Here is an 18,155-nt window from a genome sequence, read left to right on the forward strand (position 1 = left end):
TTTTAGCTTCTCCCTTTTCCAGTCCATTCACAGGTACCAAACTCCCTAAAATAAGCTCTGACCATATATTTATCCTGTTCCAAAATCTTCATCAGATCCCTATGATTGTCCCTAGAATGAAATAGAAAATCCTCATCCTGGCGTCTCCACAGTTTGGTACCCATCCCTATCCAGACTGATGCCACAGCATCTTCCTTTACATTCCTGTAGAGTTCCACACATTGGACCCTACAACCAAACTATTCTACCTGCTACTCCCCACCTACAACATCCCCAACCACTGTGCTTTGGCTGAAGCTGCTGTCCGTGTTAGCATGCCCTTCCCCTTCCCCTTGGAGTCTTAAAATTGCTGCCTTCTTTCCAAACCCAGCTCAGATGCCTCCTCCACCATGATGGCTAATGCTCTCATCTTATCCTTAGGGACCATACACCCAAAGATTGCTGGGAATCTGGGGTCAGGGGGAACTGAATGCCAGTGGCCATGCCTGAGTACCCATGCCCTGACACTGGAGGAGGGCATGATGGCTGGGCCTGGTGCATGGGGGTGAGGTTGGCAGAGCACCATGTTGGTGTAGTTCAGTAGCCCCAGGCTGTAGACCACAGAAAAAATGATTGTACCCTTCAAGATCAAAACCAGTCATTCCAAGTATGATCTCTTTTCTTCCCAGAAGCTCACAAGGCAAGTCTCAGCCTTTTTTTCATTTAGAATTTGATGAACTAAGAAAGCTTTTTTGGCCTCAACTTTCCTCCCACTTTATAAGGCAGCCTCTGACTGACAGAATCCAATGCTTCCAGCTGTTAGAGACCTGCTGCGTCTGGCTTTTGGGGACCTCTAAATGTAAGGGTCATTATGACCTGTCTACAAGGGCTCATGACTTTAAGCTCTCAGGACTCTGCTGTCTCTGAATGGTCAGGGTCCCATGGCCTCTGGCTGTCACGATCTCATGACCCCTGATACTAACATGCTCTAGGGAAGAGGGAATGCCTTTGAAAGCGTTGTCAGGCTATTATTATCCTAGATATAGATTCAGCATTACCAATTCTTTTGGCTTTTGTGCCTCAGTTTTGGGGTAGATCAGCAGCCTAGCCTGGCTAATAAGATTTTCCTGGAAAACACAGCACAGGAGGAGCACACCCACAGGCACACATGGAAAGACACCCAGGAATACCCCAATCCTGCTGCCACCTGCCTCTTCTTCCTTCTAGCTCTCTAAAGTTCTCCACAAGCACCAGCAGGGGAATTAGTCTCAAATACTAGCAGTGAACACCTTTCTCCAAGCTTGGGTGTTCTGTCTAGAGGTAGCCTCAGCACAGAAGAGGCTAGTGGCCTTTATAACATCCCCATATTTCAGCTGCCCTGCCTGCCTTGCTGTGCTGACGCCAGCTTTGCTCAGACTAAGTGACAGCCCAAGGCATGATGAAGTTGGGCAGCACAGTTACACAGAGAAGTGAGCCAGAGTGTATGCTGGCACCCTGAAACCCATGTTTTCAAAGAAGGCTTGGATGCCCAGAACCTCATCATTCTAGATAGATTAATGGGTATAGAGTAGAGTAAATATACAAAGATACCTAGACAATAAGTAGAGAGATAGATAGATAGATATAGATGGATAGATGGATGAATGGATGGATGCATGGATGCATAGATGGCTAGATAGACAGACAGATAGACTGATAGATATGTGCATACTTACATAGACAAGTAGACAGGTAGAAAGAGTAGCATATATAGACATAGATGATAGATAAGTAGACAGATGGGTAGATATATAGATAAATAACAGATACCCCAGTACCTAGATAGATAGATACTTAGATGCCTAGATAGATAGATAAACAGACAAATAGACAGATAAATAGGTAGTTAGCTAAATAAAGAGATGGATAAATAAATCATTGATTAGCCACTTAGTATGTGCCAGGCAATGTGTTAAATGCTGGGAATACAAGACAGGCAAAAAGAAAGACTGGCTCTCCCTCAGGGTGATTACATTAGAATGGGGAAGACACCACATAACAAAGAGTTGAAGATTAGGGTGGGGAAGGAAAGAGATGACACCTGAGAGTGGACAAGTAAGAGAGATGCTGAGAACCAGGGCTAGAGCCAGAAGAGGACTGGAGGCATGAGCATGGCTGGCTTGGTTCTAAGGAAGGAGTCACTCTTCAGAGGAGGGGGCCTTGGTGTAGAGGGATCTTCCAAGGTAACCAGGTCGCTGGAGAATGATGGACACATATGAGGAATCAGCAGCAGAGTTGACTCTTTGTTGCCATCTCAAGCAGTCAGACCAGCCACACTGGGAGATCAGGTGGTTTGTACCACAGCAGAGCAATGTGGTGCAAAAAGCAAGGGATTTGGGAATCACATTTGGGTTCTCACTTCAGGTTGACCTCTGACAAGCTGTGTGATATTGAATGAGTCATTTTACTTCTCTACTTCTTCTTGAGCCTCACTCTCCTTATCTGTAAAATGGAGGGGTTAGACTCCTTGGCCTGAAAGGCCCCTTCTAGTCCTAGACATATGGCCTTACTTGTATGATTCAGGATAAGCTAGTCTATGTTTCTGGGTCTCAGTATTTTTTTTAATCTATAAAATGAGAGGATTGCTCTAAATAGCCTTGGAGGTCCCTTTCTAGCTCTACATTTATGATTCAACTTGGTGATAATGGGGAAGTCACTTAACCTCCCTGGGCCTCAGTTTCCTCATCTGTAAAATGGGAGAGGTTGGACTCAATGGGCTGTGTGATTCCTCCTCACTCTAAATCTATGATCCTCTCATCCTTTGTTCTAGGCCTTGATGTCCCTCTTTGTCTTGGCCTCCAAAGATGGCTGGGTCAACATCATGTACAACGGACTAGATGCAGTGGCTGTGGACCAGCAGGTATTGTGTCTACCTCCTTGTGAAGCTTGGCATGGAGGAGGTAAAGTTTAAGAGGAGGAGAGGAGCAGGAAGAGCAGGAGGAGGGGGAGGAGGCTAGACATGTTCTTGACATTCAATTCAACCAATGCTTATTATATTTCCCTATGTGCAAAAATGAGCAAACAAAACCCAACCCAAACAAACCATTGAGCTCAGCATGGGGAATAACGAGGCATAAGTTAGGAGATAATTCCTTGTTCTCAATGGACTTCTGACCTAGCAGCAGAACTATAACCAGGGATCATAGCACCTGGGCAGCCAGGGAATGGGGGGAATGAATGCATGGAAGCCAGACAGCTCTGGGCAGGAAACAGGGCAGATCCAGTTGGACTGGAGCACCCCTAGGCTCCTGTGGGCTGCAGCAAGGCTTGGACTGCTGGGTTCCAACCTTCACCTTCCCTGTGCCATAGGTGGACTGCCTGTGAGCCCTTACTTCATGTAGCCTATACGGAAAGACGTGGTAATGCTGGAGAAGGACAGACCTATTCCCCAAGGGATCTAGACTAGGGCCTGGCATGAAATTGTCTTTGGATGCCCCACCATCCAGGATGAGGCTGAGGGTTGGTGCAGGGGGCAAATGGAAGGAGGGAAAAGAGTAGAAGAAGGCACTATAGCAGCTGTTTCCTTCTGACAGCGAGTAAAGCCAGAACATCCTAGCAGTGCTATGTGGCAAGCTGATCGTGGGAGGGGGATCTCAGGAGAAGGGCATGGTCAGAACTGATGGTTTAGGTCCCAAGAAGGAAAGTGGGGGCAGACACATTACACATCCAGGGAGCCTTTGGGGGCACCCTAGAGATATGGAGTCCTTCCCAATAGGGCAAGAAACATGCCCTCTTAAATTTCAGCACCCTAGGGTAAAGCGCTGATTGCTTCACTCTAGTTATTATTTTGTGGAATGGTGGCAATGAGTAATGATGATACAGTAAATATCTCAAATTTCTAAAGCATTTATTGGCTTACAAAATGTTTTCAGCACAACAGCTGTAATGGATACTGCAAGTATTATTAGGCCTTTTTCAAAGATGGAGTCACCAAATTCAGAGAGCTCAAGTCATTTGCCTACAGTCACACGGTCATTAAGTATTGGAATGAAGTCTCAATCAAACCAGTTCTTTGGCCCTCAGTTGTGGTGCTTTTCTTACTGTACTCATTGCTCTCCAAACAACTCTGATACATGGAAAAGTATGATACATAAAAAGAGAGCCCCAACAAAGGTCTAGGAGAATTTAAATGTGAAGCAATTGCTTTTACTTAATCAGAAAAGCCTTCAAGGACTAGATGGCATCAGGATGAAGGCTTGGAGTCTTATAGATAGAGGTGAGGGATGTGGTATACAGAGAGCATGAGCCTTTAAAAGCACAGAGAAGAGAGGGGGCAGGATGAAGAAGGTCCATGGTAGATGTCTGGTTTGATTGATACATGGGACCTGGAAAGGAAAGTCAAGCTGTGGAATAGTCTTATCCTTAGGTGTACAAAGGGACTGTCTACTTAGTGCGATGAGAAAATATTCACAAAGCTCTTCTTTCCCCAAGTATTTTTCCTATTAGTTTGTCATAATGCTTCTCTCTTCTCTTTTGGGTTAGACAGGTCATTGGTTACTAGAGACCACTTGTAGGTTACACAGATTTTTGTCTAAGAGGAAGGAAGAACCTCTTAGTGGAAGTAGAAGAACTCCCTTCTCTCTTAGCCCTTGAGCCCAGATTATTGGCTCAGGTGAGTTAGATGTCTATTTGGATGTTTTGAAGGCAGAATAAGAGGCTCTAAGATGATAATTTTTAGTGGCTTGGCTTCATAAGGGCATTATGAACCAAGAAAAGTCAATCTGGTGATGGGAAATGCCAGCAATAGATGTCTAAAGGTAGGACAGTAATGATGATTTTGGTGATAGTTTTGCTGTGTTAAGCCCTCCTCTCCCCAACTCCTAGCACCAAATCCCTTTGAAAGGGAAGGGGGTGCCAGAGTTCTATGACTGTGGGCTGCCATGTCCTTTAGCCTCTGACACAACTACACCCAAGAGGATAGGGAAGGGTTGAGAAAGTGTGGCCAAAGATATAGCTGGAGGTCATCTCCTGACAGAGATTGATTGCTGCCCAGCTCCTTGGTGATTTCTGTACTAAAGACCTCCTCAGCTCACAACACAGTCAGTGCCCAAGATTTCCCCAAGGAACTTAATCCAGGAGGAGCACAGATTCACAAGGAAAGTCATCCAGTGAATCAAACTATAGAGATAGACTGTTTTGCCCTAGAGAGGTATTGTCTGACTCTTATCTTCCAGTCTGTCAATATCTCAGATCTATAAACTGTAAAAGGACCAATTTAAGAAGCCTGGACTCTCAGTGTTTTTCCCATTGGCCTCGGAGTAAGAGAGGCTGGTACCTCCATTAGGGCTATTTGCCATATTTGCTTCCTGCTTGTTCCTTCAGCTCATCTGCCTGCCTCCCTGACAATAGTCGAAGGTAAGGCTCAAGTCAGAAAATCCTTACTCCCCTACTGTTGGTCCCAAGCATGCCTTGGCCTTTCAACCCTAGAATTGCTCCAGGCTTCCTCCTTTCCCTTCAGCAGCACCCCCTCCTCTTCTCCTCAGGCAAAGGGAGGTCACAGCTCTCCCTCCCATCTTCCCCCAGCCACAGAAATCGAGAGATGAGCTGCTACTGGGAGAGAGTTCTCCAGGGAGAAAGGATGTGAGATAAATACCAAGGTAGAATGACAAGTTATTACATTTCAGTTTATAAAAACACACCCACTTCCCTTGGCCTCAGGGCTCAGACACATCACTCCCTATAAAGGGATATAAATGCACATAGGAAAATCAGCCTCTGAAGAATTCTATTGCTCCATCAGCTCTTTCCAAGCTTTTGCGTCAGCCCCCAGCCTCTCCCCGAGTCCCTCAACCCCTTCCCTGTTGCTTGGAAGCCCCAGTTCTTGACTGGTAGCAGGAGGAGGCCTTGGTCCTGCCTTTTTCTAGATTTTTCCACCTCCAACCTACTGGTGGGTGTTCCAGTCTCTATTTCATTGTGATGGGCTGGAGCGGTACATGGCAGATGCCTTTCTACTCACGAGTCAGGTCCCTTGGAGGGATGGCTGACTATTGGTTTGTTGCATCCAGCATCCACCAAGATGGGAGATGGTATTACAGCTGAACCAGCCAGAACTCCAGGCCACATCTGCGCTTTGCAGGGCCAACCTTTCCCCCAGAATCCATGACTCCAGAGCTCCCCTAGCCTTTTGTAGCTTTGGATTGCTGTATCCATGGACCACTGAGGCACAGCCTGCTGTCTTCTTCCCCTTATTTCTATTAAACTCCAATGTCAGCACTCTTCCCCATGAGATCCAGATGGAACCTTAGAAATCACGGGGTCCTTCTCCCACCATATATATCAGCCTTCAGCTCAAGAGTTCTTCCTCTCTCTTCCCTTTTCCTATTAACCCCAATATCATATGCTATAGAATCTCTGATTTGGGTCATTTGGCTCAATCTACCTCTGAGGAAGAGGAACAAGAGGAGTCCTTCTCCAGAGAATGTCCAAGAAGAGATCATCCAACCCTTTGAAGACCTCCATTGACAGAAAACCTATTGCCTTCCAATGTTTTGGATAGATTTGTTCCTTGTTGAGAAGTTTTCTTCTTCTTAGATGGTCTATGATATAGCTAGATCATGAAGCTAGATAGTCTTAGATGGGATTTTAAAGGCTATCAAATCTAACCCATCTTTTTACAGATGAGTAAACTGTGAGGTTAAGTGCCACTGGTAATGAACATCAGAGATGGGTGACATCAGAAGCCACGAATGTTCCATCTCATTTTAAGTCCAAATCTACCACTCTGCAACTTCCAACCTTCACTGCTCTTTTTGTTCTGATTTCTGGGGCAAACCAAGTAGGATAAAGCTAATCTGCTTCTACAGATTCTCTCTGAAATATCTGATTATAGTCATTATGTCTCAAAATCTGTCTTTTCTTTTCCAAGCTAAACCTCCTTTGTTCCTTCAAGGCATCCACATGTGGTGTGGTCTCTAGCCTCCTGCTCCTCTGGGTGGGCTTGTTTTGTCAATGTACTTCCTAAAATGTACCTGAACCCATTCAGATAGGGTCACCTCCATGAGAGTGGAACTATAAAGTCTCTTATTCTGGATTTTCTGCTTTTGGTAATGCAGCTCCTAAGGCAGCTAGATGGTGACATTGGGCCTATATTAGGAAGATCTCTGTTCAAATCCAGCCCCAGAAACTTATTATCTGTGTGGCCCTGGGCAAGTCCCTTAACCTTTGCCTGCCTCCGTTTCTATAACTGTAAAATGAGGATAATAATAGCACCTACCTTCCAAAGCTGTTATGAAGATCAAATGAGATATGCTTAAGGTACTTGGCACAGTGCCTGGCACATAGTGAGTTCTTAATAAATGCTTATTCCAAAATCCCATGAAAAGTTTTAGCCACCACATCTCACCATTAACTCATGTTGAGCTTGAAGATTATGGTGCACTTATTAGGATTTCTAAGAAAATGTGAACTATTGTCCAGTCATGTCTGTTCAGTCATCCTGTATTCATGCAGTTGCTTTTTGAACCCAAATGAGCTTATAGGTGGGACTTCCAACCTGATGAAATAACATGCCATCTGACTAGAGTGGACCCACTTTCTAGCCTTTTGGTCCTCCAATATCTGTGCAGATTTAGTATGTGTGCTATCTGTGCCTTCTGCAAAGTGATTGGTTTTTTAAAATGTGAAGCATGCCAGACCACAAACAGCGCCCTGGGGAATTCCATCAGAGATTTCCGCCTTGGCACGGATTGATTATTCTCCAACCCTTGGCTTTGTCTTTGTAAATAGTTCCGACTCACCTGCAGTTCACAAAGTTCTTGTCCACAGTGATAGTAGGAAGCTCCATCAAGTACCATGTTAGGCTATGTCTGCAATATGGCGCGTATTTAACCATCCATCTGTATGTTTGCCCTCATCCCCCATGTTCCAGCCATGGCCCCCTTCTGCCACTTTCCATGAATGCCTGGGGGCCCAGGATAACAGAGAATCAGGGGCTTTAGAAAATGGCTCTATCATTCCACATCCCTCAGCTTTGTTGTGGAAGCAGGAAGTGCCCTATATTCACCACTAATTCAACTCCATAAGTATTTCATGGATTCTCTTAGTTCTGTCTTCCCTGAGAGGCACCCAGCTGTCATCCTGTCCATCCATGCTCTATGTCAGTCTTCTATTCCCTTCCCTCCAAAGGCTCCTGAACTCAGATTGCTCCTACAAGTTGAGGGCATCCTCCCTTATCATATGCATATATATGGGAAGTCTTGGGGTTGCTATGCTTCATCTTGTGGCCATTCACTTTCCCTCAGGATTCCAATGTTTGTTTATCTCTAACAGGAGTTCTAATTCTTCATTACTGGCATTTCCCTCCTCCTTTCCTTAAACTGCTTCTCTAATCTATCTTATTCTCCCCAAAGCAGCCACCTGTCCTCAGTATGCCACCTCATTCACTACCAAGTCAAGTTTGGAAAAGGAAAGAGAAAAAGTTTCTCTAGTCTCAGTTTTTGTAGCTTGGAGATTTGTTGGTTCCTGTCCAGGTCTAACACACTCAGTAAGTGAATTTCTTAGTCATTATGGCAGCACTCTGGATAGTCTTTTCCATTTAGAGCATTTTTAAAAAATTGTTTTGGATCATTTATATTTCATCTTATGCAAACTGTTAGTTTGTAACCTTCAATTGTGTATTTATCTTTTAAAAAAACCCTTACCTTCCATCTTAAAATCAAAACCCTGTGTTGGTTCTAAGACAGAAGAGTGGTAAAGGCTAGGTAATGGAAGTTAAGTGACTTGCACACAGTCACACAGTTAGGAAGTGTTCAAATCCAGATTTGAACCCAGGACCTCTCATCTCTAGGCCTGGCTCTCCATCCACTGACCTACCTAATTGCCCTAGTCTTATATGCTTTTGTAAATTATCTACATACCCTGTGTCTTATCAGAGATATTTGAATTCTTTCCTCTGCTAACTGTTTCTCTTTTAGTCCTGACTGCATCGATTCTGTTTTTATAAAAGCTATTCCATTTTATGCAGTCCAAATTGTCTTTATTATCTTGGTTAATGAGTCTTCCCTAACAATAGGTCTAAAAGATACCTTCTCTCATTTTCCTCATTTTTTTTAAATGGCATAACTCTTTTTATTTAAGCCACATGTCCATTGATGGAGGAATGTGGTAGAAGATGCTGGTCTAACTCTTATTTCCAACTTCTCTTTCTCCAGCCTGTAACCAATCACAATCCCTGGATGTTGTTGTACTTCATCTCCTTCCTGCTCATTGTCAGCTTCTTCGTCCTTAATATGTTTGTGGGTGTGGTGGTGGAGAACTTCCACAAGTGCCGGCAGCACCAGGAAGCAGAGGAGGCACGTCGGCGGGAGGAGAAGCGACTCCGTCGGCTGGAGAAGAAGCGAAGGAGTAAGGCCCAGCCTAAGTGTGCGTTGGGTTCGTAGGCTGAGGTTTTCCCAGCAAAACCTTCTCCTCTTCTCTATTCCTCCCACTTCCTCCACTTCCAAAAGTCTCATCCATTTTACCCCTACCCCTAGCCTGGACTGTGGAGGTGGGGAGGACGGACTGAGCCTATATGATCCAGCTCTGTCAAATTCAACAAACATTTATTAAACATCTTCTGTGTGCTGAGCACCAGGGGAAAGAAGACAAAAGTGAAGTCTCCCTGACTTCAAGGAGCTTTCACTCTACTGGGGAGGAGCAGCAAGGACCAGAAAATGCAAAATATATTCGTAGTAATTTGAGGAGAGGGGACTTTTGCTGGGGAAGTCAGGAAAAGCTTTTTATAGGAGGTATTGCCTAAGCTATTTAGCTTGAAGAAAGCTAGAGTTTCTAAGAAGTAAGGAGGAAAAACATTCTATTCATGGGGAAACAACCTGTGCTAGGATATAGAGATGGAAAATGGACCATCATTTCTGGGAACAGCAAGCATGCCAGTCTGGCTAGAGCATAATGTGCATCAGAGGTGATGAATAATGAGCTTGGAAAGCCACTCTGGAGTCCAATTATAATGGGTTTTGGAAATCCATTTCTTTTCTCCTGTTGGCTTCTTTGGTGATGCCCTCTCCCCCCATCAGAGTCACAAAGGCCTAGGGTACCATCTTGGTCTCCCTCCATTCCAGATCAAGTCTTACCTGGGAAGCCTGAAGTACTAAGGAACCCTAAGGGTGTTGGTTCACACCAATATCCTCTCATCTTTTGGATAGAATTCCTGCTCAGTTTTGCTTGTACACAAGTGAAAAGGGAGAGAGATAGACTTGGTATATTGGTCACTGGCCCTCAAGTTCACACAGAGATAATTCCTGATGAATAGGAAAACACAATTCCAGTTTTCCCCTTGTCCCTCTGACCCAGGCTTTCCAAATGCTCCCTGAGCCTCCCCACTCTAGCCCTGGGGCCCATTCCCATTTGGAAGTCCAGCCTAGCTTCCTTCAGTAGACTGAAGATTTGATCTACTCCTTCCACTGCCTTCCTCTCCTCTCCCACCTCCAGCCCAAGCAGGGGCTCTCCATCCCCCTGCCTGTTTCTAGTTCCTCCTCTGAGCTTGTCTTTTCATTCATGGTCTTAGTTCATCGAGACATGATATGATCCATCCCCATTGGTTGTCCTGGATAAGCTAACTCTCTTTCACTCCTCTTTTTGACCCCTCCCTTCTCCCTCTGTTCTCTTTTTAAAAAAAAATTTCCGTGATTCTTTTTCCTTTTTTCCTATCCCTCCTGGTTCCCCACCTCCTGGCCCCCTGACCTTTGGTTCCCCTGACCCCTACCTCCTCTCCTACCTTCTACCTCCTCTCTTGCCTGCCCCATGTCTGTTTGGGGTGGGCCCCCTCCCCTTTGCCTCTGCAGAAGCCCAGCGACTCCCATATTATGCTACCTACTGCCCTACTCGGCTCCTTATTCACTCTGTTTGTACAAGTCACTACCTGGATATCTTCATCACCTTCATCATCTGCCTCAATGTCGTGACCATGTCCTTGGAACACTACAACCAGCCCATGGTGAGTGATCCCCCAGCACCCAGACCTATCCACTAGCCAGACCCACAGCCATCTTACTTTCTTTGCTGGAGCTCTCCATCTCTCTGGGTTGTAGGAGAGGAGGCACAGCTCACTAGCAAGTTCACTAACTGACTTTGGAGACTTAGGAGCTGAGTTCAAATCCCACTTAATAAATAGTACAGAAAGATAAACAATGGATGGTTATGACTGCTAAGCCTTGGGTAGATTTGACTCAGCCAAATGTGATGTATATAGTTAAGTCAAATCTATCCAAAACTCAGCAGTTATATGTAATTTAGCCAATGTATATGTAACACTTATATGACCTTGGGAAAGCTGTGTAGCCCTCCTGAGACTCAATTTCTTCATGTCCCCAAGGTCCCTTCCAGATCTAGATTTATGGTCCTATGACCTCACTGGGTTTCAGTTTCCCTAACTCTAGAGTGACAGGTATAGACTTGGCCTTAGAAATCTCATCCAGATCTGTTACAGTAGATAAGCTTCTTTCTCTGTGCCTCAGTTTCCTTATCTGTAAAATGAAAGGCCTGGATTAGTCAGTCTCTGAGGTTTCTTCCAGATGGTCTAGGATCTCTAGACCATCTCTAAGCCAATGACAGAGGCAAGACTATAACCCATATCTCTTGATTCTGAGTCTAACTTTCTGCCCTGTCTGGAGATTGGGTCTTTTAACACCATGCTTTGACCACTGAGTCCAATCAGTTATTAAAATCCAATAAAAACTTATTAAGCACCTACTGTGCACAAACCCCCATGCCCAGCATCAGGCCCTGCCCTTAAGGAACTTTCAATAGAATAGGAAGAGATGAGAGAAGAAATGGAAGAAACATAATTTGGGGGTAGGAGAGAGTGAGAAACGTGTCCAGGATAGGTAACTAATTTGAACACTGTGCTGGGCATTGGAATTGTAGATTTCAGAGCCACAAATCTCCTACCTTTAGGAACCAAAGAGATTTGAGGAGAGAGGTGAAACAACCTGCCCACTTTCATATAAACAAAGAAATAGAAGAAACAGGATTTGAACCCAAGCCAAATGACTTGAGACCACTGTTGCCTCCAAGCTCATGCCAGGTCTTGGTCTTGGTGGAGTACAGTAGAAAGATCTCTGACTTGGAGTTAGAAGATGGGAGGGGTTAGGATGAGAAAAAAGGAACAGGGGATGGAGTACCATCTCAGTAGATACCATAGGCTATGAAGAATGTGGCTCACACTTTCCTGGGAGGATCCAGAACATGCAAACACATACAAAGTTTAGGTCATGAGAAGTAATTTGAAGAGGGAGAATATACGAAAACCTGGAATAGGGGCTGGAACCAAGGGAGGGTTCATGGATTTAGCAATATCTGACCTGGGCCTCGAAGGAAGATAGGAAGAGATAACGATGGTGGCATAAGGGACAGAATCAATCCACAGGTGGGAGATGGCACATCCAATTCAGGGAAAAGTTAGTCCAGTTTGGCTGAAACAGCTCATGAAGAGGCATTTTGGGAAGGGAAGGGAGAATGGGTTGATTGGAGAGCCTCATTTCACTCCCTCCCCCTTCCTTCTGAACGCAAATATCCCCTGTGCCATGGTCCTAGAGCTTTCTCATGTCTTGTAGATATAGGGAAGGGACAAGCTGTTAGCCATTATCGATCCATTTACAGACTATAGTTGGCTATGAGAGATCTTGCAGGATTTATTTTTTATTTTTTATCTAGATAATAAGATCAGAAATGGCCCAGTGGGTCATCTGATGCCTCAGTCAGCCCAGGAGTCTGTCTCTGACAGGGGGCACCAAGGGATGTGAGGTAGGAAGGTCTGGTTGTCCTTTCTTGACATTAACCTCAGGGGTTAGAGATGCCTTCAAATGTGTCTGACTTACCCTGCTAATGAGCACTTAGATGTGGCCAGGGGAATGGAGGTCTGATATAGGCAGGGAGTTGGGGGGAGGGGGTTGAGGGTGATAAGCAAGGCTGGCTCTGGGTGGAGGACTAAGCTTCAGGCTGAGCTGGCAAAGGAGAATAGGGCTGCCATCATCCTTCAAAGGGCAGCTTCTGATCTGGCAGAATCTGCCAGTCTGGGTGGAGGGTCCAAGGCATTGCAGCTAGGAGAGAGGGCAAGGAGCAGAGAAGGAAAGGCTTAAAGACCCGCAGGGAGAAATCACTAGAAACTTTGCAGAAAAATAAAATCCTTCAGAAGCTAATTTCCCCTTCCTACCAAATAAACACGAACAGAACGCTGTCCTTTGACCCTCTGTTGAGGCTGTGCTACTTCTGTACTGGCCTTCATAGTCATTCTGGAGATTGTGTGATGGAGAAAAAGTGTGCTATATGCTCAAATGAAAAAGCAGGGAGAAGAGGGAGGGAGGGTGAGATGAAGAAGGGGGACAGTGAGAGACAGACAGACAGAGATTGAAGAGGTACAGAAAGAAATGATAAAGGATAGTTTAATTGCTGAATATCAATCAATCAACATTTATTAAGAGCCTACTATGTGCCAGGCACTGAACTAAGCATTAGATATACAAAAAAAGAGGCAAAAGGCAGTCCCTGCTTTCAAGGACCCTATGATCTTATGGGGGAGACAACATGCAAACAAATATACCCAAAGCAAACTGTACACAAGATAGATAGGAGATAATTCAACTGGGAAAGCATGAGAACTAAGATGTTAGGGAAGACTTCCTGTAGGAAGTGAGTTTTACTTGGGATTTAAAGGAAGTATCCTAACCAACTGTGACTTCTTCATGCAAAATTTAGTCTACATGCATATAGCGTCCCCATTCAGTCCCCAATGTGTCCAACTTTGTTCCAGGACTGAAGCTTCTCTGGTCATGACTGCAAGGTTCATTTAACCTCTTATATGAACCAAGAGAATAGAGAAGGGATCAGCAAGAGTTGTCATGCAAAAGAGTTATTGACTTTGTGACACAAGCCTATATGTCCAAGACCTCAGGGTAGCTTATAGCCCAGCTCAACATGCAAGACTTTCCCAAAGGCACACACATCATAAGAGCAACACAAATGCACATGCCTGGGGAAAGCATAATAGGAACACTGAGCTCCTTAGAATTACATTAAAGCATTATCACCCGATTCTCTTTTGTTTCCTCTTATCCATAAAAATCTTAAGAACCATATAATGAAGATCATGTTATGGGACTCCATCCCAGAAACCTGGTTTTTCTCTGCCTTTTATTTGCTGCTTCAGACATGGAGATAAGTTTATGTCTTTGAGCTGCCTTCCTGTTCCCAAGCTCAGTTGCTCTGCCTCCCTGATGGTGCTAACAACCCCTACTGCAGAGACCATATTATACCTTTATGCAGCTCTTTCTCCCAGGAGATCTTATTTGGAATCCACAAGTCTGGCAAGGCCTGGGTTGAGCCATTGGTCAATCCTTTTCTCACTTCCAGTACTCTGCTTGGTCAACTCTAAGAGGAGAGTTCTGTGCGATGACTCATGCCTCCTCTTCTCATCCCACAGTCCTTGGAGATTGCTCTCAAATACTGCAACTACATGTTCACCACTGTCTTCGTGCTGGAGGCCATGCTGAAGCTGGTAGCATTTGGGCTGAGGCGCTTCTTCAAAGACAGGTGAGTGAACCAGACCTGCCTCCCCCCCACCTCTATCTCTCACCATGGGGAAGAGCAGAGCATTGGGAATCCCAGGTGGAAATTTGGGATGAGGCAGCACCTGTAGCCATCATAATGTCATGGGGGCATGATTCTGGGAGTTGTGTTTAGGTGTGAGGGGTAACTGCATCCTCTTTTCTCCCTCCTTAGTGCTCCCCATGGGGCTGAAGAAAAAGTGCTGGAATCAGAGAGTGATTAATGGCATTGTCCCTCAACACAAATATATCTTGATTCCATCTCTAGAACACACTTCCTTCAAGGCTCAGCTCAGGCATGAGAGGCAGTGCTGGTTAATGCATTCAGTGCTGGACCTGGAGCACAACTCCAATACTTGTGTGGCCCTGGATAAGTCATTTCCCCTTGAGTATAAGTTTTCTCATCTATATAATGGAGCTAACAATAATACCTTTCATACCTATCTTGAAAGCATGTTCTGAAACTCAAGTGAGATAGTGGATGTAAAGTACTTTGTACTTCAAAATACAATATGGACTTTGGGTACTGATTTTACCACTTCTTCTAAGAAACCCTTTCTTATTGCCTCTAGCAGAGAATGATCTCTTTCTCTCCTCAGTTTTCTTATGATACTCTGCCTGGACTTCTCCTTTGTAAATAGTTGAACTTGCCAAAAGTCACCCAATGAGTTTAATAGTCAAGCCAGGTCTTCTGACACCCTGGACCCTCTCCTTCCTACCTTAGTTGTTTCTTAGCCTCATGATCAGTCTTTGATGACAAATGCAGGCTGACTTAAGATCAGAGAATTCAAGCAGAAGGGGACCATAGAGCTTTTATGGTCCCTCTCAATGTACAGAAGAGATGCTGAGGTCAAGAAAGGGCAGGGACCTTGCCCCAGGTCAGTCACAGAGAGAAAGAGGCATACCCAGTTTGACCTGAGTTCCCCTGACTCTGAATCAAGACCCTTCCCACTGCATCATGAACGTGTATCCATCATTTGGGGGACTCTCCCAGCTGGATGTCATCTTTCATTTCCTTAGGGCTTCCAGCCTCTCACACGAGAACAATTAATGGGAGGGAGAGGAAGGCTTATGCCCAGGGCTCTGCTCATGGCCTCAACTGCCAGACCACTGAGGAATAAGAAAACATCTTCTGCTTGGAGCTGGTTGGATAGATTTCAGGGCTAGATTAGGTCTCAGATTAGGAATGACACTGACAAGTAGTAGAGCATCCAGAGAATGGTAAAAGGACTGGAAGGCAGAGCCCACAAGGATTCTCTGAAGGAATTCCAGGAACAGAGTCTACTCTACCCTGGTCAGGCCATAGCTAAAACACTATGTTCTGTTCAAAAAAAGGACATTGATAAGAAACTGGAGGATGTCGGGTCTTGAGTCCATGTATGAGATTATTATTTTATTATGTTAAAGAAATTGGGTCTCTTTAGCCTGGAAAAAGGAAACTCGGGGGGAGGATTACAGTTGTCTTCAAGTATTTGTGGAGGAGAGGCCAGACTTGTTGGTGTTGACTCCAGAGGACAGAACAAGGGAATAGAAATAGAAGCAGTTTGAGGCCAACATACAGAAAAAGTCCCTAAGGACTGGAGTTGTCCAAAAAGGAGTTTGATGTCTTGATCATCCCTGGGGAGATGGAGGCTGGAGAACCCCTTGCTAGAGACCACACAAAGCCCCCATTTCTTCTTGGAATTCTGGGCTTTACTATTGGTTCTCCACCAACCCTTCCAACTTAACCTTTTCCCAAACTGAAGAGAAAGCTGGGGTGGAAGAGTGGGGTATAGTATCTGGCCACTGTCTTCAGAGAATCCTGGTTTGTTATGAGGAAGAGGGATCAGCTTGGCCCCAGAGGGCAACTGGGTGACAGGATTGGGAAGCTGCAAGGGTAGGGTCGATCTTAATGTAAGGGGAAAGTGGCCAACTGAGAGCGAGGGCTATCCTGCAGTGGAACGGACTATCCCAGGAGGCAGAGGAGTCCCCCTCAATGAGATTTTCCTAAAGATATCAAGCACATGTAAGGGATGGGTGGTATAATACAAAGAGTTCTGGACTGGAGGTGGGGGTAGGAGATTCAATGCATATTAGCTGGGTGATTCTGGCCAAGCCTCTTCCAATTACTGGGCCTCAGCTTCCATACCTGCAAAATGAAGGGATTCAATTATCTCTAAGGTGTCATTCTGTGATGAAGCAGAAGAAAGTGTACTAGGACCTGAGTTCAAATTCTAGCTCTGATCCATCTACTATCTAGGTGGCACTGGGCAAGTTGGTTTCTTAACTTTCCTAGGCCTTAGCTTCCTCATGTCTAAAAGGAGGAAGTGGGACCTGAAGACCTCTTATGGCCTCAGATCTCTGATTTGATGAAAAAGCTGAATCATTTCTGAAGCCTTTTTCAGCTCTAAGTCTGCCATCTATGAAGTAAACAGGATGACCTCTGGGTCTTATCTATCCTTGCCTCTGGCATTCTGGATGGCTGCTTGGGGAAGGGTGAAGCTAGGTCCTCTCTGACCCTGAGACACAAGGTTGGGTGTCCTTTCCCCTCTCTGTTCTCCAACTCATCCCATCCTGAAGCAAAGCCCTCTAGAGGTCAGGGATAATGACCCCTAACTCAGTGTCACTGATATGGACCTGCTCACCTGCTCCTGTGTCCCCCCTTCTGTCCTGGCCATTCAGGTGGAACCAACTGGATCTGGCCATTGTGCTCCTGTCAGTCATGGGCATCACCCTGGAGGAGATTGAGATCAACGCTGCTCTGCCCATCAATCCCACCATCATCCGCATCATGAGGGTGCTACGTATTGCCCGAGGTGAGGGGGGGAAGGGGAGCCCTGGGAAAGGGGCAAGAGGTGGGGGGAGGGTACTTCTTATGGCAGTCCCATTCTCCTATGCTCAAGCAGCCTGCACTTTCTGATGCCCCCTTTTGAAAATGACCAGAGGACCCCATGGACCCTGAACTACACTCCTAGCCCTGAGCACAGCAGAAGAAATAAAGAGCATGTGAGGATTTGAGGGTCTAGCTGGCTGTATGTTGGGGATCCCAAATGTCCCCTCCTACTGGGGAGAGGTTTAGAACCTCTCCCTTCTTTTTTTAGTTTTTTAGTTTTTTTTTAATTTTATAATATTTTATTTGATCATTTCCATGCATTATTCATTAAAGAAAAAGATCATTTTCTTTTCCTCCCCCCCCACCCCCCGTAGCCGACGCGTGATTCCACTGGGTATCACATGTGTTCTTGATTCGAACCCATTGCCATATTGTTAATATTTGCATTAGAGTGTTCGTTTAGAGTCTCTCCTCTGTCATGTCCCCTCAACCGCTGTAGTCAGGCAGTTGCTTTTCCTCGGTGTTTCTACTCCCACAGTTTGTCCTCTGCTTATGAATAGTGTTTTTTTCTCCTAGATCCCTGCAGATTGTTCAGGGACATTACACCGCCACTAATGGAGAAGTCTATTACGTTCGATTATACCACAGTGTATTAGTCTCTGTGTACAATGTTCTCCTGGTTCTGCTGCTCTCGCTCTGCATCACTTCCTGGAGGTCATTCCAGTTCACATGGAATTCCTCCACTTTATTGTTCCTTTGAGCACAATAATATTCCATCACCAACATAT

The 18,155-nt window shown here is 45.2% G+C and overlaps 1 protein-coding gene across 5 annotated transcripts in view; it reads left to right on the forward strand.

The window, feature by feature from the left end:
- Window positions 1–18,155, forward strand: part of CACNA1I (calcium voltage-gated channel subunit alpha1 I) — a 172,792-nt gene that overhangs the window by 120,342 nt on the left and 34,295 nt on the right. For all 5 annotated transcript variants that reach the window (XM_056798972.1, XM_056798973.1, XM_056798974.1 and 2 more), the window contains 5 exons: window positions 2,789–2,878; window positions 9,168–9,360; window positions 10,797–10,948; window positions 14,432–14,541; window positions 17,217–17,350. In XM_056798972.1, the coding sequence (XP_056654950.1) occupies window positions 2,789–2,878; window positions 9,168–9,360; window positions 10,797–10,948; window positions 14,432–14,541; window positions 17,217–17,350 (679 nt within the window). The remainder of the gene's footprint in view (window positions 1–2,788; window positions 2,879–9,167; window positions 9,361–10,796; window positions 10,949–14,431; window positions 14,542–17,216; window positions 17,351–18,155) is intronic.

The sequence above is a fragment of the Monodelphis domestica genome, chromosome 5 (genome assembly GCF_027887165.1).
Source record: "Monodelphis domestica isolate mMonDom1 chromosome 5, mMonDom1.pri, whole genome shotgun sequence".
Classification (NCBI taxonomy): domain Eukaryota; kingdom Metazoa; phylum Chordata; class Mammalia; order Didelphimorphia; family Didelphidae; genus Monodelphis; species Monodelphis domestica.